Raw genomic sequence first — 25210 nt, 5'->3', positions numbered from 1 at the left:
GCGGTGGAGGGCATCGTCGATCACATCGGGGGGGGAAATTGCGGTCCTTGAAGAAGGAGGCCAACTGGGATGTGCGTTTTTGGAACTGGTCCTCCTGGGAGCAGATGCGGCGGAGTCGAAGGAATTGGGAGAATGGGATGGCGTTTTTGCAGGGGGCAGGACAGGCTTTGGAGAGTCAAGAAGGGAGTTACTCCCTGCAGGGAGGTGAGTTAGGAGCTGTAGGATTCCTAACTTTGATATCAAGGGCAATCACTCAAAGCTCACTGGGAGGATGTCTTTTTTTAAAATGATGCAAGGATGTCTATCTATATGTTTGACACAATATATTAATTCATTTCACAGGAGAGGTAAGGAACAGAGCTTAGGGTTTGTTAACAGAAAGGACAAGCCATTACAGAGTCATCGATTAACACATACTGTTGTTGGATTTGGAAAGAACTTCCATTGGAGTGAATTTTGCCATCAAATGGACCATCCCACAAAGACAGCACAAATCAGTGAAGTGGGAATGGTTTTGATTGACCTGAACTCTTCATGCAGTTTTCATGTGAACTAAGCTGAGGTACAATTGACAAATGGAATGACACCAATGGGTCAAATGGGGAGGGTGGGTTCAGCCTATGGAGTCCACGCTAACACCCCCAAAGAGCATCTCACCCAGACCCACACCCCATACCCTGTAGCTGTAACCCTACATTTCCCAGGACTGATCACCCACCTAGCCTGCACATTGTGGGCAATTTAGTATGGCCAGCCTAACCTAAACTGCACATCTTCAGAGTGTGGGAGGAAGTCGAAGCACCCAGAGGAAATTCACGCAGACATAGGGAGAATGTGCAAACTCCATTCAGATAGTTGCCAGAGGCTGGACTCGAACCCAGGTCATTGGCGCAATGAGGCAGAAGTGCTAACCACTGAGCCATCACACCATGGGGTGCCAAGGGCCATTATGAATCCTGCGAGACAATCTCGGTCATGACTTCCTTCCCTTTAGTTGTCCTTCTTAAACCAAGCTGATGTAAAGCCCATGTGCTGCATGTCCTCAGGGGTTCAGCAGTCTTGTTAAATGTGTGCAGGTGCTGACCCTAATCAGTGTTGAATGTCTGATTGGCCCCACCCACCATGCCTGCATTTGAAAGGAGGCATTGTTTTGTTGAAAGGCATGTGCCAAGCCCTGTTCTTGACATAGGGCTGAGTCTTGTAATCAAATTCCACTGAAATGTGTCATTGTGTCAACTGAGAATAACGTCAGAGCAATGAATGTGTGAAGTGGCAGCTCCAGTAGACCCCCACCTCATGGTTCAACTCAATGGCCTGGGTGAAGGAGTGAAACCCTCCTCAGCTGACCCTGAACTGGACACACTCACAAACTGGACAAGTTGAAGAGTGGGAAAACGTGAGACAGACGTGACATGATGTGGATACATGTGAGTTTGTCCACATTGGTAACAAAAAACAGGAAAGGAAGTTATTGTCTGAATGATGATGGATCGGGAAAGTGGAATCTCCTTGGACAGTAACCACTGAAAGGAAGTGGGCGGGTGCAGCAAGTGGTGAAGGTGGCAAATGGTATGTTGGCCTTCATAGCGAGAAGCGAAAGTGGGTACTGCAGATGCTGGAGATTAGAGTGGTACTGGAAGAGTTGCTTTTGGCCGAGATGTCGATTTTCCTGCTCCTGGGATGCTGCCTGACCGGCTATGCTTTTCCAGCACCACTCTAATCTTGACTTCATAGCGAGGGGGTTCGAATACAGGAGCAGGGATGTGTTGTTGCAGTTATACAGGGCATTGGTGAGGCCACACCTGGAGTACTGTGTGCAGCTTTCGTCTCCTTACCTGAGGAAGGGTGGTCTGGTTATGGAGGGACTGAAATGCAGGTTTACCAGAGTGTGTTTTAATTGAGTTATAACGAATTATTATATAAATGTTTAAAGTAGCTTCCTTTATTTTGTACACTTGTTGATTTAAAGGTAAAGCTCCTACATGCCTTTGTAACAGATTTATTTAGTTGTTAAACATTCTCACTCGAGTACAGAGTTTGCAGTTTTACTTCAGGGCCAGATTTCAATAAAATTTTGAAGAACAAAGATCTGCATTTATATTATTTTTGTACAGGAGATTCTCATCTCCTGTATTTTCTTTTTAAAATTCCCCCATACTACTGCCATACAGCAGCAGCGCTTATATTCCTCAGCGCCTGTGAGTGTGAGCATGTGTGTACAGATGCAAGATACAGTGAAAAACACCAAGTGAAAACAACTCTTTAAACATCCCACCAATGAACCAGTGACAAGCAAAGCCCAGAGCGAGCAATGCTTACAAGAGAAAAAAGGTGAAGGGAAGGGTAGGGAGTAAATCAAAATAGAATTGGAGGGGGAAAATAAAGTAGTCCATTAGATCTGCACTTATATAGCTCTTTGCACAATCATCAGACTTGTCAAAATGCATTATAGCCAATTAAATACTTTTGGGAGTGTAGACACTGTTGTAATGCCAGGAACACAGCAATCAGTTTGTGCACAGCACGTATCCACAAACAGCAGTTCAGTAATGACCACAATCCTGCATGCTTACAGCCTAATGTGGGTTATACGGAGCGGCTTTATAAACTGTTAGCCATACTTTCTATGTTGGTAACATACAGGTTGATTGTCAGTTTGTAAAACCCTCCCAAGTCCTTGGTGTGAGATTCAAACCCAGGGCTCTAGTTCTAGAAGCACAGACTCTTCCACAGAGTCTCCCAAGATTAAGCAAGACACTGTACAAATCCCAGTGGTCCTATTCCTCACTCAAATCCAGCTTATAAATTGGCACTTGTCTGCTTGATGTTTGTAGAGTTTCTTGGGAAATTATGTTGTATATAGACGACTGTTCAGACTGTAGCTCAACTTGATGTCCCTCCCCCTGATTGATGAAGGTCTCAGTTACATTTTGGGACATGGACAATAACTATGGGCACAATAACCCACTGCCTCATAACTAGTGATAACCATCAACCACCAAGAATCACAAATGAATAATGCTGACATTGTCTCTTTATATAATGCTAAGGGATAATAATAGCTGTGACAAACTTCCTAATTCTTCCTCAAACCATAGCACTGGAACCTTTTTACTCTGACATGCTGCAGATATTACCAGCAAAGCCAACATTTGTTACCCAATCCTAAGAGCTCTTGAAATGAACAGCTTGCGAGACAATTTCAAAGGGCACTGTTGCGTTTTCAAAGTCTTATGTAGGTCAGACTGGGTAAAGGTTTTTTTTAAATTCATGGGATGTGTTGCAAAGAGGTGGGGGTAATGAGGGGAGAGCTGGCTGGGCCAGCATTTACTGCCCGTCCCTTGTTGCCCCTTGAGAAGGTGGTAATGAGCTGCTTTCTTGCAGTCCACCCTGCTGTGGGTTGACCCGCAATGTCATTAGGGAGGGAATTCCAGAATTTTGGCCCAGTGGCACTGAAGGAATGCCGATATATTTCCAAGTCAGGATGGTGAGTGGTTTGAAGGGCAACTTGCAGGTGATGGTTCAAGGAAGCAGCTCATCACCACCTTCTCAAGTGGCAACTGGGGATGGGCAGTAAATACTGGCCCAGACAGCTGTACCCTTATTCCTCCCCACCTCTTCTCAACACATCCCATCAATAAATGTTAAAAGTCCTTACCCATGTATCTGCTGTTCTTGTCCTTCTAGATGGAAGTGGTTGAGGGTTTGGAAGGTACTGTCTGAGGACCATTAGTGAATGTCTGCAGCACATCTTGTAGATAGTGCACACTGCTGCTACTGAAGATGGCAGATTTCCTTCCATAAAAAGGACATTAGTGAGCCTAGTGTGTTTTACAGTAATTGACGGGAAATCGGTTTAGCTCAGTTGGCTGGACTGTTAGTTTACAGATCAGTACGATGTCAACAGTGTGGGTTCAATACCCATCACTGATTTGAGGTTACCAATGAAGGACTCTCCTTCTCAATATCTTCCCTCACCTGTGGTCTGGTGGCCCTCAGGTTAACTCACCACCAGTCGCTTCTCTCTGATAAGACTATGTTCTAAAAGACTACGACGACACAACAACAGATGATATTTACCACAGTCAGCATTACTGAGACCAGCTTTCGATTGCAGCTTCTATAAATTCAATTCAAATTCCACCAGCAGCCACAGTGGGATTTGAACCCACCTTCCTAAAGCAGTAGCCAATTCTCGGCCTTTTGGCTCGGAATATGTGTAGTTCCTGAGGACCAGAGGAAGAGATTCTGCTCAAGTGCTGGCGGGGGAGAAACCGCAGGGATCGTGCTGCGAGTCGTCAGAGCTGCTGGAGACCATCGCTGGATCGTGATTGGACGTTGGAGGATCGTTTGGTTGTGCTGACCTGCTCTTGGTGGATCTTTATGCTGGCTTCGGCCTAACGCCAATTCAGGTACCAGCCAACCTCTGAGCTATGGCCTCAGCAGCCGCTCGCAGCCCTGGCCAGGGCATTCGCAACACAGTCAGGGTGACTGTGAAAAAGGTGGAGGAGCACACACAGGTCGATCGGACGGTGTTTGTGAAGAAAATTTTGCTGGAGTGCTGTGGGTTCGAAGCAGCGGACGTGTACTGCCTGCAGGATTTCCCTGCGGCAGGCTATTTCAACGTGACCTTCAGGAGCGTGAAGAATTGCGAGCAGCTCCTGAAGGTCTTCAAGGAGAAGGAAGGGGAACCTCTGTTCTCCATCTTGTCGGCGGTCCCGTTGTATGTGCTTCCTGCGCAGAGGAGTCAGGTTGTAACAATCCAGATGTACAACCCCCACGTCCCAGCAGCAGATGTCCTGACCTTCTTGAGGAGATACGTCCAGGTCGAGGGAGAGAGTACCGATGTGGTCGATCCTTTCGGGATCTGGACCAGCAAATGACAGGTCAGGGTAACCCTGAGGGTCGATGCCAGTAGGAACATCCTCCACCCACCCTCCAGCTTTGCCATCGGAGGAAGCAGAGGTTACCTGACATACGCAGGGCAGCCAAAAGTGTGCCGAACCTGCGGGAGGTCAGGCCACATGGCGGCGGATTGCAAGGCGACCGTCTGCCGAAATTGCAAGCAGGAAGGCCACCCGACCAAGGAATGTAAGGAGGCCAAGAACTGTAATCTGTGCGGAGAGGCGGGCCACATGTACAAGGCCTGTCCAAGACGAGGGGCCGCCACCTACGCACAGATGGCCGGAGGTGGCAACACGAGCCGTGGACCGCCCAAGTCCAGCAAGGTACCACAAAACAGCACGGGAACGGGGTCTCAAGGCAACCAGAAGGAAGGGCGGGCTGTAGCGGAGCAGACGGCAGACAGCGGGGAGGTGCAGCAGCCGATCCAAGCTCCTGCAAGACAAACGGAGGAAATGGAAGAGAAGGGACTAAAGGAAGCAGAGGATTGGATTACCGTGAAAAGCAGGAAGAGGAAACCTCCCAAAGCCACCCAGCGAGGGGGGAAGTGACACCTACAGGGTGAGGATACAGGCAGCTCTTCCGACGGTGAGGACGGGCGCAAGGCGGGTCGTCACCAGAGGAAGAGACAGAGCGCCGTGGGGAAAAAGGAGGGCAGCACCGCCCAAGCAGGAAAAGACGATCCCTCTGAGGCAATGGGTAAAGGCCTCCCGCCACCCGGTGAGAACCAAGAGGTACCCACCGGCCCACAGCTCCAGGTAACTGGGAGCAGCAGTCCTGTGACAGCCCCGCTGTCAGATGGAGAACTGAACTATGCGGACCCTGGGCCTGACCCGAAGACACCAGAGCGGGGAAATGGCTCCAGCGTGGAGCCGGACAGCTACCTCAGCCCTGGGATGGTCCAGCAGTTTGCCGTCACCACAGGAATGCACACAGCTACCCCAGAGGGGCAAGACCAGCAGCAAATGGAAACTGTTAACCTTGTAAACTGTTAAAATGGGGCTAAGAGTTGCCAGCATCAATGTGCGTAGCATCAAATCGGCTACACGATGTGTTTCTACGCTGGCCTTCCTGGCCAACGTTAAAGCCGACATCCTGTTCCTGCAGGAGTGTGGGATACCGCACCTCAGCAGCTACAGGAGATGGTCGAGCTTATGGGCCCATGGGCCGTCAGTTTGGTCGGGGGGCAATGATAGCCGCGCCTCTGGCCTGGGTATCCTGTTGAGAGGAGGCAACTTCACCATCTCCGAGGTTAAGGAGGTGGTGGGCGGGCGCCTCCTCGTCGCCGACATCATGTACAGGAATGCTCCCCTGAGACTGATTAATGTGTACGCCCCAGCGGGTAAGAGTGAACGGTTGGCCGTCCTGCAGCAGCTTCCACTGTTGCTGGTTACGTCCAGGCCGGTCATTCTGGCCGGAGACTTCAACTGTATCATTGATGCAGATGGACGATCTGGCGGGGGGGGGGAACAGTAAACTGGACACCACGTCCAGAGCCCTGATGGACACGGTAAAAGATGCCAAGCTGCACGATGTCTTCAGCGCCCCTGCAGACGGAGCGCAGCGTAGATACACCTGGTCACGGGCAGACGGGTCTATCCGCTCAAGGATAGATTACCTGTTTGTGTCCCGAACGCTCTCAGTCAGATCCACCGACGTCAAGCCGGTGTTCTTCTCCGACCACTGCCTCCTGCTGGCCGACTGTCACCTACAGGACGAGCAGCGGGCTGGTAAGGGAACGTGGAAGCTGAACACCAAGCTGTTGACCCCGGGAAACATTGAGGAGCTCAAAAGGGACTACGCAGGTTGGAGAACCGTGAAGCCCCTCTTGGAGTCCCCAGCGGACTGGTGGGAAACAGTAAAAGGGAACATCAAGAGGTTCTTCATCCTCAAAAGGTGTTCAGGAGGCGAGAGAGAGAGAGAGAGAGAGAGACGGGGAAAACTGTCCCAGCTCCAGGAAAGTATGCAGAACCTGCTCCTGCTGCAGACGATGGGGGTGGATGTCACGGAGGACCTCAAGGAGGTGAAGGGCCAGCAAGCCTCGCTCTTTGCTTCGGAGGCCTCCAAGATAATCTTCCGGTCCAGGGTCCGCTCGGTGGAACAGGACGAGACGTGCTCACGTTTCTTCTTCCAGAAGGTGCACAAAGAGAGCTCTGTGCTCAGCAGCCTGAAGGAAGAAGATGGCTCGCTAACGTCATCTCAGGCTGATGTCATGAGGATCAGTAAATCCTTCTATGCCAGTCTGTATGACGCGAAGCCGACCGACAGCGCGGCTACCAGTCGTTCCTGTCCTCTATCACGGAGGTCTTAGACGACAGAACACGGGAGAGGCTGGACCAGCCGCTATCTCTGGATGAGCTGACCAAGGCCCTAGAGTCCTTCGAAAAGAATAAAACTCCCGGAAGCGACGGCTTACCGGTCGAGCTCTATTCTGCTCTGTGGGACTTGATTGGCCAGGACCTGCTGGAGGTGTATGTCAGTATGCTTCGGGCAGGTACCATGAGTGAATCCATGAGGAAAGGCATCATCACCCTCATCTACAAGCGGAAGGGGGAGAGGGAGGAACTCAAAAATTGGAGACCAATCTCACTGTTGAATGCAGATTACAAAATTCTGTCAAAGGTAATCGCCAACCGGGTCAGGTCTGCTCTAGGGTCAGTGATTCACCCTGACCAAACCTGTGCTGTGCCGGGCAGGAAGATCGCTGAGAGTCTCGCACTCCTCAGGGATACAATCGCCTACGTGCAGGACAGAGGGTTGGACACCTGCCTGATCAGCCTGGACCAGGAGAAAGCCTTTGACAGGATATCACACACGTATATGAGAGATGTTCTCTCCAAAATGGGCTTTGGGGAGGGAATCTGCAATTGGATCAGACTGCTCTACACCAACATTGTCAGTGCAGTCTCAATCAATGTGTGGGAATCATAGCTTCCCAGTCAGATCTGGAGTCAGGCAGGGCTGCCCCCTCTCTCCTGCCTTGTTTGTGTGCTGCATAGAGTCATTTGCCGAGTCCATCAGGAAGGATGCGAGCCTGAGAGGGGTGACTATTCCTGGCAGCGGGGGCCTGCAGGTTAAGGCCTCCCTGTACATGGATGATGTTGCCGTTTTCTGCTCGGATCCGCTGTCCGTGTGCAGACTCATGTGCATTTGTGACCAGTTCGAACGGGCCTCAGGGGCCAAGGTAAACCGAGGCAAGAGCGAGGCCATGCTCTTCGGGAACTGGGCCGACCAATCCTCGATCCCCTTCACCATCAGGACCGACCACCTGAAGGTGCTGGGTATTTGGTTCGGAGGGGCTGGGGCGTGCGCCAAGTCTTGGGAGGAGCGTATCAGCAAAGTGAGGCAGAAACTGGGCAGATGGAAGCTATGGTCGCTCTCCATCGCGGGAAAAAACCTGGTCATCAGGTGTGAGGCACTGTCATTGCTGTTATACGTTGCACAGGTCTGGCCTATTCCCAGAACCTGTGCCGCTGCAGTCACCCGGGCCATCTTCCAGTTTATATGGAGGTCAAAGATGGACCGGGTCCAAAGGGACTCACTGTATAAAGATCTGGGCAACGGGGGAAAAAATACACCCAATGCCACCCTCACCCTGATGGCCACCTTTGTGTGTGGCTGCATCAAGCTGTGCATGGATCCCCGGTACGCAAACACCAAGTGTCACTACGTACTGAGGTTCTACCTGTCCCCGGTGTTGCGAAGGATGGGCCTGGCCTCGCTGCCGCGGAACGCTCCGAGTAGTTGGACCGTTCCGTATCACCTGTCCTTCGTGGAGAAGTTTATCAAGAAAAACACCTTTGACCACAAGTCCATCAGGAAGTGGTCAGCACGTAGTGTCCTTGAGACCCTTCGGGAAAAGGAGAGGGCGGATCCTATCGAGCGGTTCCCTGGGCAGACTGTCAAAGCCATTTGGCAGAATGCCTCATCGCCAGAACTTTCCAACAAGCACCAAGACATGGCTTGGCTGGTGGTGAGAAGGGCTCTGCCTGTGAGATCCTTTATGCACGCCCAGACTCTCAGCCGCACCGCACGCTGCCCTCGAAGCGGCTGCGGGGGGGACGAGACTGTCACACACCTCCTTCTGGAATGTGCCTACGCAGAGGAAGTCTGGAGAGGAATGCAGTGGTGTTTGTCGAGGTTCGTCCCGAGCAGCGCTGTGACGCGGGACTCCGTGCTCTACGGTCTGTTCTCCGGGACGCACACCGAGACGAACATCAACTGTGCCTGGAGGATCATCAACTCGGTGAAGGACGCTCTCTGGGTGGTCCGAAACCTGCTGATCTTCCAGCTGAAGGAGTTGACCCCGACTGAGTGTTGCAGACTGGCACATTCCATGGTCCAGGACTACGTGTTGAGGGACGCGCTGAAGCTTGGGGCAGCTGCCGCCAAGGCACGGTGGGGAAAGACCACTGTGTAAAGTCTGCCTGCCTAACAAAGAACAGGGGGCCCATGCAGTCATTTGGGCTCTGCTGACGCCTCAGCTAATTATATGGGCATATGATCAAAAAATGTACAGACCTGTATAAAAAAATGATAAGTTTTGATCTCTGTATGTACATGTTTACATATGTACGGCATGACCAATTGTACAGACCAAATTATTTTATGAATAAAGTATATTTTTGAAATAAAAAAAGTAGCCAATCCCTGTAATACTAGTCCAACGGTGCCACCACAGTATAAAGGCTGCAGGTCTCACTGTCACCTCTGCTTAGGTTTCTTCCTGACTCCAGTCGGGGGAATGATGGTATCCTTCACATTCTTGACAAATTTTCCACAGACTAATGAAATTCTCACTGACTGGAGGAACTGGCTTTAAAGCTGGGATAGCCCACTTCTCCACTTCCTAAATCCTTTATTCCTTTAATCCCACTTGGCCTGAACACTGCAGCCCGTCCTGACAGCAACTGCGAATTGCTCTCACGGGGAAAATTAAACCATCGGCCAAACTAATGGCTTAATGTTCAACTTTTTAAAAGGTCATTCAAATAGGAAAATAGCATTATTGGACAAAAGAGTTCTATGATTCAGGACTGGCCTCCACATGAACTTGATTGTTTTTATTTTCCCAAGCTTTTAACTATGCCTTTGTTCAGCAATCCTCCCAAGACTGCCCATCCCAAAATACTGTGGCTATCCGTGGATTAGGCAGGGTTCCAAATCTCCCAATGATACCATGCTATGGAGAGATTTTCTAATCAACCAATGTTATTAAACAGGGCTAGAGCAAGTCAAACTTCGCCCAGGTATCTAGCTGAGAGGTAGGGTCACAACCAACTACGGTCACAAGAGCATTCCTAATACTGGGCTGTAAAAAAAAAATAACGACTTGCAGGGTGTAACAGATCTGTCATTGATCCTTCCTTGATTAGAAAAGGGAACTAGAGCATTAGGTCCCAACCTTTAACTCACACGGCAGACAGAGCTCACTCGCTTTCAATCCTCCCCAACCACAGGCTTATCTCAGTTGTTTCCTGTTGACACGGTGGTTCAGTGGTTAGCACTGCTGCCTCAGTGCCAGGAATCTGGGTTCAATTCCAGCCTCGGACGACTGTGTGTAGAGTTTGCACGTTCTCCCAGTGTCTGCGTGGGTTTCCTCTGGGTGCTCCGGTTTCCTTCCACAGTCCAAAGATGTGCAGGTTAGGTGAATTGGCCATGCTAAATTGCCTATAGTAGAGAAAGTGAGGACTGCAGATCCAGGAGATCAGAGTCAAGAGTGTGGTGCTGGAAAAGCACAGCAGGTCAGGCAGCATCTGAGGAGCAGGAGAATTGACATTTCCATTCCAGCACATAAACCTCAATTCGCCTGGAATTCCTGCTCCCACTTGGGCCTGAAGTGATAGGAGTTAAAATCCCACCAGGTTTAGCCTTAAGAGCCTGTCTCTCACTAGACTCCCTGATCCCCCCGCTCCAATACTGCCCAATTTGATACTCAACCTGACGGTGAGTCTGATCCTACTCTCCCTTGACAGCCCTCATGGAGTTTGAACTGGTCATACCAGTTTGACAATACATTCCATTTCAAGTGTTTACTTTTGTTTTAGAGGCAGATCTTACCACAACTACGTGTATGATTAGCCAAGTTTATTTTTAACATAAAAACATAGAAGATAGGAGCAGGAGTAGGCCATTTGGCCCCTCGAGCCTTACTGCCATTCTCTAGAGCATGAACATCTTTCCTTAGATAATGGGACCAAAACTACATGCAATGCTCCAGGTGTTGACACACCAAAGCAGTGTATAAGTGCAGTAAGACAGGCTTGTTCCTGCTCTTGTATCCTCTCGCTTTGCAGGCCAACATGCAGTTTGCCCTCTTTACTACCTGCTGCACCCACATGCTTACCTTCAGCAACTGGTGCATGGCGACACCCAGGGCTCATTTAGCAATCCCCTCTCTCAATTTACAGCCAAATAATAATCTGCCTTTCTGTTCTTACTATCAAATATCTCACTTTCATCCACATTATACTGCATCTGCCATACATTGGCCCACTCACTCAGCCTGTTCAAATCACACTGCAACATCTCTGCATCCTCCTCATAGCTCACCCTTCCACCCAGCTTTGTTTCATCTGCAAATCTTGAGATATTACATTTAGTTCCCTCAACTAAATCACTAACATATATATTGTGAATAGCTGGAATCCAAGTACCCAATCCCTGCAGTTCCCCATCAGTCACTGCCCACTGCTCAGAAAGAGGCCCATTCATTCCTATTCTCTGGATCCTAACTGCTTACCAATTTTTTTTATCCATTTCAATATGTTAACCCCAATACCTTGCACTTTAGAACATAGAACATTACAGCGCAGTACAGGCCTTTCTGCCCTCAATGCTGCACCGATCTGTGGAACCAATCTGAAGCCTATCCAACCTACACTATTCCATTCTCATCCATATGTTTATCCAATGACCATTTAAATGCCCTTAAAGTTGGCAAATCACCTACTTTTGCAGGCAGTGTGTTCCATGCCCCTACTACTCTGAGTAAAGAAACTACCTCTGACCTATCTCTATCACCCCTCAATTTAAAACTATGTCCCCTCATGCTAGTCATCACCATCCAAGGAAAAAGGCTCTGTCCACCCTATCTAACCCTCTGATTATCTTATATGTCTCAATTAAGTCACCTCTCAACCACCTTCTCTAACAAAAACAGCTTCAAGTTCCTCTGCCTTTCATCATAAGACCTTCCTTCCATTCCAGGCAACACCCTAGTAAACCTCCTCAAAACTCTTCCTAAAGCTTCCACATCCTTCCTATAGTGATGTGACCAGAACTGTACGCAATACTCCAAGTGCAGCCGCACCAGAGTTTTGTACAGTTGCAGTATGACCTCATGACTCCGAAACTCAATCCCTCTACCAATAATATTACATGTTTAACAATTTAACAAAATGCAGTAAAGCCCGTTCATATATAAATATTGTTTCACAGGATATGATTATCACAGGAGAAGCCAATATTGATTGGCCATCCCTAACTGCCTGTGATCTGAGTAGTTTGTGGGGCCATTTCAGAGGGCAATTAAGAGTCAACTGCATTGCTGAGAGTCTGGAGTCTCATGTAGGCCAGATCAGGTAAGGATGGCAGATTTCCTTCCCTGAAGGACAGTGAACCAGATGGGATTTTTACAATAATCAGTTTTACAATGTCTATTACAGAGACTAACTTCCCAGATGGAAAAACTGATGAATGAGACATTGTGGGCCAAACCATTTCATAATTCTAAATGAATGCTACTGCTTTTCCAACCTTATTAATCAAGCTTATGTAATACCATGGTGAGATTTGAACCCAGAGTAACTGGCTCAGCGACATTATCACTACACCTTCAACACTTGGATGTATTCCTTGTCCTCCTTTCACTCATTGGCTTTACAGCCAATGACGGGTTTTGGAAGTTCAGTTGCCGTTTCAGTGTGGGCATTATGGCACAGCAAATTCCCACAAACAAACAAAGTCATGTGATGACGACCAATTCCTCTCTTTTCTGTTAGTGTTGTTAGCTGAGGGATAAATATTGGTCAGAACACTAGGGCTAGCTAGCCTGGTCCTCTTCAAAATATGCCCCAACACCTTTCACATCCCCGAGAATAGAGAGAAAGCTGGATTGAATATCTGGTCCAAAAGGTGGCAGCTCCACCTGTGCAGCCCACCCTCAATATTCACTGGTATCAACGTACTATGTACTCAAGGCTCTTCAGTGGGACCTGAGCACACAGCCCTCAGATTTGGAGCAAGAAAGCTATTAACTGGTAACCAATCTATTGTATAAGTACACGTCTGTTCCAAATTTCCTGTCACCACACTTTTTGATCTTCCAGTTATGCCATCATTTATTGTCCTTCTCACCTTCTTGGATCCTGGTCTATTTGAGCCAATCGCCTATGTGCCATTGAACCCACTTGACTTCTATAGGAGCTAGAGTAGGCCACTTAACCAGTCTCCAGTCTACTTCACCACTCAATGAGATCATGATTTTGAGTCATAGAGCATTGGATCAGTCCAAGTTGGACCTTCAGTCCAACTCATCCATGTTGACCAATCTTCCCAAATTTAATAATTCCATTTGCCTCCATTTGGCCCATATCCCACTAAACCTTTCCTATTCATGTACCTGTCCAAATGGGTCTAAAATGTTGTAACTGTACCTGCATCTAGTACTTCCTCTGGAAGTTCATTCTGCATACAAACCACCCCCCACCCCCCCACCCCGTGTGTGAAAATGGTGTCCCTCAGATCCCTTTTAAATCTTTCCCTGCTCACCTTAAAAATATGCCCCCTAGTTTGAACTCTCCAGTCTAGGGAAAAGACCTTTGCAATACACCTTATATATGTCCCTTGTGATTTTATAAAACTCTAAGGTCACCCCTCAACATTCTGGGGAAAACAAAAAGTCCCAGTTTGTTCAGCCTCTCCTTATAACTCAAACCCTCCGACCCCAGCAATATCCTGGTAAATCTTTTGTGACCAGTTTCTGGTTTTAATTCCATCTCCTGGCTGTCACCATAATCTTTGACTCCCTTGTTATTCATATATTAAAATGACCTGCATCCACTTTGCTCTGAGATCTAATGACTCTCTCTGAGAAAAAGAAAAGCTGCTCCTTATCTCCATCTTAACTGGGAGATGCCTCATTCTGAAACTGTGCCCGAGTTCAACAGGAGGAGAAACTCCCCCACAGCTCCCGAGACTCTGACATGTTTCAATGAGATCACCTTTAATTCATCTAAATCTAATGACTTTAATCACAACAGAGATGTGGTTGACTCTTCACTGTTCCCTGAAATGGCCTTGCAAGCCACTCAGTCCAGTAGCAATTGAACATGAACAACTAATGCTGACTTGGCCAAAGATGTCCACATTCCATGAGAGAATAAGAAAAAACACACCCCAATAATTCTTATTCTACACCATGGCCTACTCAGTGAAAAAAAAATCAACCATTCATTTGTTATTAAACCTCGTTGCAGAGCAGAGGTTAAACAATTCTTTGAAATCCCGCACAAACTGCAGACAGGCAAGCCATATTTTATAAATTCCTACTTTGGAAATAGACCCAGTCTGACTCAAGGTTCAAATACAGACAGACTCTAACCTCCTATCTTTAATGCATTGTCTGAGCTGAGATATCATTTTAATTTGTAAAACTGCTTTAAGTTTTTATTATAAAACTTAAGTTATCTCAAGAATGTGACTTAAAAGGATTTATACATTAATGAAACAAAACCTGCAACCATTCCAAAAGATTAAAAGACTTAACAGCAATCTAGGTTTGTTCAATATATCATTTCAGTTGCATGACACTGTAATCTTTTGTGATAAATTCTGTGTCTTATGATCCTGTTCCACTGCCACCGGGTGAAGGAGCAGTGCTCCAAAAGCTAGTGCTTCCAAATGAACCTGTTGGACTATAACCTGGCGTTGAGATTTTTACCTTTGTTCAGCCCAGTCCAACACCAGCACCTCCACATCCTGACTTCATTAGCAGATTAAGAAAGAAAAATTATTGAGTTGCACAGATGAAGTCAGACACAGATCATTTGTATAAATCATTTCCGAGGAAGGGTCACTGGACCCAAACCATTAACTCTGATCTCCCTATACAGTGGCTGGTAGACCTGCTGAGCTTTTCCAGCAATTTCTGATTTTGTTCCTGATTTTTATCATCTGCAGTTCTCTCTTTTTTTTAAAATATACACAAATCACTTCTTATTACAAGGCAAGCAAAGACCATAAAAAATTTCACAAATCAGCCAATATTGTATTATTAATTTTATTCTAACTGTTCAAGAAGTGCACTCGAACTTCAAGTCAGTAGCTCACTGGGTCAAGGGCCTTGATCAAGAAGGATAAGGGCAGCAGACAGCATGGGAACACCACTGTCAGCACGTTCCCCTCCAAACCACTTACCAAACTCACGTCACTATTCCCTCAGTCGTTGGATCAAGATCCTGGGACTCCCTCTCAAATAGTGTTATCAGTGCATCCACACCGCAAGGACTGCAGTGGTTCAAGAAGGCAGCTCACCACCATCTTTTCCAGGGCAATCAAGCATGGGCAATAAACATTAACTCAGCCATCAAGGCCCACTTCCACTGTATGGAACTGAGCGATAGCATGAGGTTGACATTTCAGTGCGGTACTGAGGGAGTGCTGCACTGTCAGAGGTAGGGAGAAAATCTCTCAGACAACCCTAGTTTGAGGACAAACCGAGGTGTTTTTCCTGCTATCCTGCTCTATATTTATCCTTCAACCAATAACACACAACATACAGAAACAGGAGTTGCTGGAGAAACTGAGCAAATCAGGAGCATCTGTGTAGAGAGTGAACAAAGTTAACGCTTCAAGTCTGGTGACCCTTCACAACAACTGATGACTGGACTCGAAATGTTAACTCTGAGTGACAGGGAATTTGTGCACGTATCCTACATTACATGAAAAAGTGAAGTCACCCTAGTCCCAGAGGGCTGTTCCCACATCAGAGAAATGGAAACCTGGTGGTGTTTTAACTGGAAGGTCACCAGTACTCAGGTGAGGGGAAGAGGTTGATAAGGAGTATGGTAACCATGGCTGGTGCAGAAAATAAACGCATGCTTTTGGCACCACTCTGCACCACAAACCAGCTGTCCAGCTAACTGAGCTAACCAACCCCCCACCCAGCTTTTATTACAACAGTGGTCAAAATTATAAAACAATCCTCTTGAAATTTGGATGTTGCTACATATCTGGTGATTTTAATGCTTTAATTCAGTTTAATTCCAATGCTTCGTCTTCTCTTAAGCATTTGCTCCATGGAATGTGACATCCCATGTTGTGCACAGGCACTGATTATGGTCAAGCAGATAAAGTGAGTGAATGAGAAACCGGTCGGATACATTTGCTCATTTTCTATCACAGTCCTATCTCGACTCTTCCCCGAATATGAAAAAGCCTGATCCAGCATTCAATAAGATCATGGTTATTGTCTCAATAGATATGAATTGTACACAATTTGATTAGATTACTTACAGTGTGGAAACATGCCCTCGGCCCACCAAGTCCACACCGACCCTCTGAAGACCAACCCATCCAGACCCATTCCCCTACATTTACCCCTTCACCTAACACTACGGGCAATTTAGCATGGCCAGTTCACCTAACCTGCACATTTTTGGACTGTGGGAGGAAACCAGAGCACCCGGAGGAAACCAACACAGACACGGGGAGAATGTGCAAACTCCACACCCAGTCAGTGGTCTGAGGCGGGAATTGAACCCGGGTCTCTGGCACTGTGAGGCAGCAGTGCTAACCACTGTGCCACCCAAAATTGTGCTGTAAATTATCCATTAACTTCTGAGAGAAAGTGAATTGGGATCAAGGATAGCTAATCACCTTTTGCACTGGGATCTTTCGTATTGGAATGGGATTAGAGCAGAAAAGGCCATTTTTGGTCATCAGGTCATGGGCTTCTTTACAGTTTAATGGATGTCACAGACAGACAAACAGCAGTTTTGTGTGGACAGTCAAGGGAAAGGCTTTGTAGCTTTGCAAGTTACCACAGAGATGGGAGGGAGATGGATTACAGGTGAAGGACACACCTTGCAGTCTTTGACAGAATTGGAGAGATGTGCCCTTGCCTGGTTCAGGGAAAATAAAATTAATTGAAACAGGCTTTTACAGTTGCTGATGGCTTTGAGAAACAATTCAAAAACTGAGAGACTGTCACTGAAGGTTATTACTCAGTAAAACAGGGAAATGGAAAGCTATTGGAAGCTGGCAGCAACTGTTAACTATTTATTAAAAGGAAACTCTGGAATTCTGCAGAGTGAGATAAGTGCATATTTCCTGTAGTTTAATGTATGTTTTTGTCAATAAAGCAATTAGTCAAAAGTTTATCATTTGTCACAATAAAAGTTAAAATGTGATGAAACTTTCCTGTCATTCTTTCAGCCAATAACTGAAAGTTTGAAATCTTTTTTTAAAAAAAGAGAAGCTATTGGTTCACTGTGACATATTGTAGCATTTTGTGCACAAATACTGGCAGGTCATTTTGCTCCTTCATCCTGTTTGAAATCTCATCCTTTATTTAATAATACCAAGCACGACCCACACAAGACTTTCTCTCTGAAGTGTGTGGTCATAAGGCTAGAAAACTGAGGCTAAAGGATTAGCAAGGCCTAGAATGTATAATTGCAGTTACTTACAGAGAGCATCTCTAAACATAAAGATTATGTAACCCTAGTCTAGAAAGTGGCCTACTCTGTCTCTGCACAGACACAGCTGTTGCATTTGCACCCTTTCAATTCTACATTTTTGACTAGAGAACAAATATAAAATAGCATACAAAATAAATGAATTAAATCTATACAGAATAGATTACCTTGAAGAGAATCCAGGCTATTTTCAGACAAATGGGGGCAAATTCACTCCTCCAAGGGATAACTCCTTGAAATAGAATACAGGTAATTGTCCTACAACGCAATCAGGCTCCAAAAGTAGGCACTATGTCAGCCTCATCATTGCCAGGAAGTTGTGGTTCACACACTAGCCCAAGGGAAGTAAGGTTGAGCCTTCAGATGAGTAAATAGCCAGGAGGGAGGAGCATCTCATCAATTAGCGCAGCAACCAATTCTTGCCATTTGCAATGAAGACATACTTAACAACTGAATAGGAATGCAACAGTTGCAATGATGGCATTCCAGAAACTGCAGGTATGTTTGTATGGCATAAATATAGAGCACAATGCTCTGCTATTGTGAAATTAAACTTGTAATAAATCAGATTCACAAAGTCGTTCACATGAGCAGGGCATGGTGTAACAGAGGGCAGAGGTGCAGATTGAGACTTGTCAATCAGAATAAAATTCCAATTGAATTCATGAGGGTTTATGCATTGACCATTTCGCTGGAATCAATGGCTGACAAGAGCAGGTCAGAGGCTGGGATTCCTGCGGTGAGTAACTCACCCATTCACCAACCACAAGCCACAAGGCAGGAGTGCAATGGAATACTCCCCACTTGCTTGGATGAGTACAGCTCCAACAACACTCAAGAATGTCAACATCATCCAAGACAATGCAACCAAATTGATTGGCACCACATCCATCCTCTCCAATTCACTCCCTCCACCAGCAATGCACAGTGGCATGAGTGCGTACCATCCACAAGATGCTACTGCAGTAACTAGCCCAAGGTGCTCCAACAGCATCTTTCAAACCTGCGAGCCCCACCACCCAGAAGGCAGCAGATACTTGCGTAAAGACCACATTTCTTTTATTTTTCTTTATTTTGGATTGTGGACAAAAATACTTTACAAAAAAAAGGACAGTAGAGTTTTTACTGCACTTCCTAAAAATCAAGTTGCTGGAACTCATTGTAAGTCGTGTTTACATTGCTGCTTTGTAAGAGTGGGGGAAGATGAGATAAGGTGGCATGGCACGGGGGGTGCAGAGTGAAATTCAACCAGCAACAGGTACCTGATTGGTTTGTGCACCTATCACTGTTGCACAAACCAATCAGGTACCTGCTGCTGGTCGATGCCAAAGGTCATCAACTCTGACAACTCTCTGATTGGTTTCTGGGCAGTTGAACAGTTAGGGGGTGTGAACGATACAGTGGGAGATGCCTTCAAACCGCTGGAAGTGTGCGATGCACGTCTCTTCAGAGAAAGTACCCGAAACAACCTCGCTATTTTCTCCCACCAGTTGCTGCAATCTGCTGCTTTATCCAGTAACTATGAAACCTTGTAATTAGCATACCAATTGTCCTGTGCTTCCTGGCGAAAGGAGATTGAAAAACAGAAGCTCTTGGGATGCATAAAGATCATATCAGCAAACCCAAAGGATTGGTGCTACTGAACTGTGCTTCTTCAGAAATTCTCCCCCCACCAATAAAATTTGCTTTTAATTTAGATTACTTACAGTGTGGAAACAGGCCCTTCGGCCCAACAAGTCCACACCAACCTGCCGAAGCGCAACCCACCCATACATTTACCCCGTCACCTAATACTACAGGGAACTTAGCATAGCCAATTTGCCTGGCCTGCACATCTTTGGACTGTGGGAGGAAACCCGCACAGACACAGGGAGAATGTGCAAACTCCACATAGTCAGTCGCCTAAGGCAGGAATTGAACCCAGGTCTCTGGCACTGTGGGACAGCAGTGCTAACCACTGTGCCACCATGCTGCCCACGGTGTGTGTGTCTGAGTAAGGATGTTAAAGGTGGATTAGAGTTTTAACCAGTAAAGCTACACATTGTTAGCTCATAACTGTTGAGAATTGATTGGAATTGAATAGAATCGTGAGTAGAATTGATTTATTTGTAGCAAAAATTAGTTCTTGTTAGGTACAAGAATGTAGTCAGTGTTCTCTGTTGATTTGATTCCAATAGACAGGTAAATTGGGCAGTTGTGTGCTTTGATTAATAGAAATACTAGTTAAAATAGCAGAAGGCAAACGACAAGGTTAATTTCTGTCAAAGATGCTGACCAAAATAAATGGAGGTGAATTCTAATGGATGAAAAGTTGGGATTTGGCACAAGACACAGGTTCAAAGAGTTTTCCTTGCAATACAAGGATTCTGTCTTCAAGGGCCACCAACACAGCTTCCTACACTTTTAAATTTAATTCATATAACATGGGCAGTGTTGGCTGGGCAAGCAGTTATGATCCATCCCTAGTTGCCCTTGAGAACTCTAACCTCCCTACATTTATACTCAACTCCCTTTTAAATAAAAACCAACATTCCATTTGCCTTCCCTAATACCCGCCGAGTTTAGATGCTAGTTTTTTTGAGATACGTGCAAAAAGATTCCCAAACCTCTCCGTTCTGCAGTTTTCTGCAGTCTTTCTCCATTTCAATAAAATCCAGCTCCTCTATTCTTCCCGCCAAAGTGCAGCACCTCACTTTTTATGACATGGCATTTCATGTGACAAGATTTTGCTCACTCACTCAATTTGTCTATATTCATCTGAAGTCTCTTTGTGTCACCCTCATGACTTGCCTTCCCATTTATTGCTCTGTCATCTACTAACTTAGTGATCGTATCCAAATCATTGAAATATATGTAAATGGTTGTGGCCCCAGTGCTGATCCCTGTGGCTCTCCATTAGTTACAGATTGCCATGGTGAAAATGCCATCCTTATTCCAACTTTCTGGCTGCTATTAGTTAGTTAATCCTCTGTCCATATTAACATCCAACTCCAACACCATGGGGTCTTATCTTAGGAAATAGCCTAATGTGTGGCATCTTATCAAACACCTTCTGAAAACCCACATATATTACATCTACTCCTTCCCCTTTGTCTAACCTGTTTGTTACATCTTCAAAGAATTCTAGCAAATTTGTGGTATGATTCACCCTTCATGCACTGACTCTGCTATTCACTATATTATATATAGTGCCTCGACATATGAACGACCCCATTCACAAACAAATCGGTTTACGAACAGGATTGTACATAAAATTTTGCTTCAACGTACGTACGAAATTCAAGGTATGAAAGCAAAACGCCTGTGGTTTCATTGTCATTGTTCTGCTTTGCTACGTGTGCTTTGAATATCCGAACAATGGGAAAATTGATTCAGTTCGCGAACTGATCGGGTCCCAGAACAGATTAAGTTCGTAAGTCGAGGCGCTACTGTATTTATAAAAGCTCTGTGTTACATCCTTTATAATAGACTCCAAATAACAGACGATAAGCTCAGTGACCTACAGTTGCCTGTTTGTTGTCTCCTTCCCTTTCTAAATAAAGGTATTACATTGACAGTCAGATGTGAAGAAATTACTTCACTCAAAGGGTTTGCAAACTTTTGGAATTATCTATCTCAGAGAATTGTAAATGCTCCATCATTGAATATATTTAAAGCTGAGATGGACAGATGTTTCGCCTCTTGAGTTCAGCCATAATTGTCCTGAAGGAAATGAGTTTGATGGATCCAACGGTCGACTTCCACCCCATATTTCTTGTTTTGTTATACTCTGGGGTTATGTCTTCATGACCCTGAATAATTACACACTATTGTCTTGCTAATGCTGTTACCCCAAGAACAAATACTTGATAAAAATAGATAGGAAAGCGCTATTCCCTCAGGTGACTGGTTGAACAGATTTTAGATCATTTGGGATAGCTCCAACAGCAGATTAAGATTAAGAGACTTTTCTATCATTCTTTTGGGGAGAGAACCTGGAACATCCTACCTGAAATGGTGATTAATGTTAAGAAGGGAGTTGGACCAATGATTGAGCATGAGCAACTTACTGGGCTGCAGACAACTAGGAGTCAGTCACAGCACAATAGACTGCATTGCCTCCTTCTGTGCTGATTTAATGATTTCTTTCTAAAAATGACCCAGTATGTGATGCCCCATAAAATGTTCCCTGAAATCTTCAGACGACATGACTAGACTACAATTGCTGTTTTGAGGTCAGATGACTGAAACGGTCAAAGATGAACAAAGGGTCACTTCTGTATAGACTGAGCGAAGAAATTAAATTCGAGGGAGAACCTCAAAACTGTACCAGAAACCCAAAATTCTAACAGTACCCCAAATTCCCATGGTGAGTTGGGTTTGGTAGCATGGTGGGCATTTCTTACCTACAAGCCAATTAGTGAATCGAAATTTCAGTAAGTGCACAACACAGAATTAGGAGATCCTGTAACAGGGCGATGCCAGCATTTATTGCCCATCCCTAATTGCCCAGAGGGCAGTTGAGAGTCAACCACATTGCTGTGGGTCTGGAGTCACAAGTAGACCAGACCAGATAAGGATAGCAGTTTCCTTCCCAAAAGGAAGTTGATTAATTTTTCCAACAATTGATCTATAGTAGTCAGTAGATTCTTAATTCCAGATGTTTATTGAATTCAAATTCCACCATCTGCCGTGGCAGGATTCGAACTCAGGCCCCCAGAACATTCCTTGGGTCCAGTGATAATAGTCCCAGAAAACTCTCCAGCATTTATCGAGTTAATAACCAGCAAGGAAAGGACACACTCTTGTCAGGCCTCCTTGAACAGAGCTGCAGGCACATAAGAGCACCACAACCTGCAATTTCCCTTCCAAACCACTCCACATCCTGAGCGTGAAAATATGTTGCGTTTTCTTTACTGCGGCGGGGTCAAAATTCCCAAAACACAACCCCCCCACCGAAGGAGATGGTGGGTCAACCCAGAGCACAGGGACTGCAGCAGTTCAAGAAGGCAGCTCACCACCACCTTCTCAAGGACACATTTTCCCCGTGTCTGCATGTGTCTCCTCTGGGTGCTCCAGTTTGCTTCCAAAATCCAAAAGGATATGTAACTTAGGTGGATTGGCCCATGCTAAAACACGCCATGTCGTGTCCAGGGATGTGCAGGTTAAGGGAATTAGCCGTGGTAAAAAAATACTCCATGTGGAGTAATGGGAATGGGGTAGGTGTGAGTGGGGTATTCTTTAGAGGCTTAGTGCACACTTGATGGGCCAAATGGCCTCTTTCTGCATTATAGGGATTCAGTGATTCTCTGAATTAGGGATCAGCAATAAACAACCACCCAACTGAGGAGATCCCCAGATTGTTTTCATTCTGATTCCCCAAAAGTTTGGTTGTAAAGCGAACTGATGTTTTGTTTGTCTGCCTTTAACTGAACAGAAACTGAATAGAGCCTAAATTGTTCATTAGGAATTGATATTTGAGTTCTCACTTAACCACTGGCAATGATAAGCCCCATCACAAACTGACCACTCACTCACCTGTACACCTCAGAAACTGACCACTCACTCACCTGTACACCTCAGAAACTGACCACTCATTCACCTGTACACCTCAGAAACTGACCACTCACTCACCTGTACACCTCAGAAACTGACCACACACAAAGTGGCAGCAGCGGTCACACCAGACATTGTCAGACACCAGGGGGGTGAAGTGATGGTCTTGCCCTCTCTCCTCCCTCAGCCTGGGCTCCTCAACGTCGCGGAAGATGGTCCTCACGTCGGGAGGTCGGTATCTCTTCCGTCCCTTGCCCAGGGGGCTGTGTTCCTCCTTGCCATCCCGGCGAGGCGCCCTGAGCCGCGGCTCCCTCTTGATGCTCTTACCGTTGGAGAGCGGATGTTGTGCAGGAATACCCAGCCCGTTCCTGGACACTTTCAAACCTTTCATTTCCTTCCTTCTCTCTCTCTCTCTTCCCTTTGCTTCTTTGACCTCTGAAATGTTTTGTTTTGACTCTTTGTTCTGATCCCCCAACAACACACGGTTTGGACAGAGACAGTGAGAGAGAGAGAGCCCAGTGTCCAGACCAGGCGCGTTACACCCAGTGACAGATGAGATCAGATTTCACTGTTGCACTCTGCAGTCTGTCCCCACTCAAGGAAGTCACTGTGCGTTATTTCACATCTTAATCATGCGACAAGGGGTGTGTTTAATTAACATTTTTAAAAAAATTAATAAAAGATGTGGAGGCTAAAAGTTGGTTCTCAGTGTCTGGAAAAGTCAGGCTGACATGCATTGGAGGGTCTGCTCAGAATGCTTTCAACAAGATTGGAAATGCTTTGAATAACTCTAATATACACACTCGACATACTGGACTGGAAATGTTAATTCTGCTTCTCTCGCCACACATGCTGGCAGACCTGATGAGTTTCTCCAGCAATTCCTGTTTCTGTTTCAGATTTCCAACATTCATACAGATTCCCACTCCTCAACAGATTCTGAACGAAGGTGGGGAAATCTTCAAAGGCTGTTGCAAAAGATGTAAACCCCAGGATGATAGAAAAAATTCATAGAATCATACATGGCAGAGGCCCTTTGGCCCATCATAGCCATAGAGTCATAAAGCTGTATAGCACGGAAACAGACCCTTCGGTCCAACTCATCCATGCCGACCAGATATCCTAACCTAATGTTGTCCCATTTGCCAGCACCCGGTCCATATCCCTCTAAACCTTTCCTATTCATATACCCATCCAGATGCCTATTAAAGGTTGTAATTGTACCAATTCCTCTGGCAGCTCACTCCATAATTGCATCACCCTCTGTGTGAAAAAGTTGCCCCTTAGGTCTCTTTTAAATCTCTCCCCTCTCACCTTAACCCTATGCCCTCTAGTTCTGGACTCTCCCACCCCAGGTAAAAGACTTTGTCTATTTATCCTATCCATGCCCCTCATAATTTTGTAAACCTCTATAAGGTCACCCCTCAGCCTCCGATGCCCCAGGGAAAACAGCCACAGCCTGGTCAACCTCTCCCTATAGCTCAAATCCTCCAACCCTGGCAACATCCTTGTAAATCTTTTCCGAACCCTTTCAAGTTTCACAATGTCCTTCTGATGGGAGGGAGACCAGAATTGCACACAATATTCCAACAGTGGCCTAACCAATGTCCTGTCGCTCAGCGAGTAGTTAGGATATGGACTGCACCACCTGGAAGCGTAATGGAGGCAGGATCAATTGAGGCATTCATGAGGCCATTGAATTTTTTTTCCTAAACAGGAGGCAATGAGCAGGGTTATGGGAGAAAGGCAGACGTTTGCCACAAAATGCTCAGAGATCCCAGTGCAGACACAATGAGTCAAATGGTCTCAGTCTGCACCGTGACTACGAGGTAATCTTGAATCAATAATGGGCTAATGGGCTGAGAAGTGGCAGATGGAGTTTAATTCAGATAAGTGCGAGGTGCTGCATTTTGAGAAAGCAAATCTTAGCAGGACTTAATGGTAAGGTCCTAGGGAGTGTTGCTGAACAAAGAGACCTTGGAGTGCAGGTTCATACCTCCTTGAAAGTGGAGTTGCAGGTAGATAAGATAGTGAAGAAGGCGTTTGGTATGTTTTCCTGTATTGGTCAGAGT

At 46.1% G+C, this 25210-nt stretch overlaps 1 protein-coding gene across 1 annotated transcript in view; it reads right to left on the bottom strand.

The window, feature by feature from the left end:
- Positions 1 to 23668, bottom strand: part of rassf3 (Ras association domain family member 3) — a 212528-nt gene extending 188860 nt beyond the window's left edge. Inside the window, exon 1 of the mRNA XM_087997032.1 lies at positions 23217 to 23668. Coding sequence (XP_087853158.1) covers positions 23217 to 23529 — 313 coding nt within the window. The 5' untranslated portion in view covers positions 23530 to 23668. The remainder of the gene's footprint in view (positions 1 to 23216) is intronic.
- Positions 23669 to 25210: the final 1542 nt, after the last annotated feature.

This window comes from Chiloscyllium plagiosum, unplaced genomic scaffold (genome assembly GCF_037043375.1).
Source record: "Chiloscyllium plagiosum isolate Xiang-an unplaced genomic scaffold, Cpla_swu_hap1 HiC_scaffold_19, whole genome shotgun sequence".
In the NCBI taxonomy this organism is placed as follows: Eukaryota; Metazoa; Chordata; class Chondrichthyes; order Orectolobiformes; family Hemiscylliidae; genus Chiloscyllium; species Chiloscyllium plagiosum.
The sequence above is the reverse complement of the archived record's forward strand: the minus strand, read 5'-3'. Positions and strand labels throughout refer to the sequence as shown.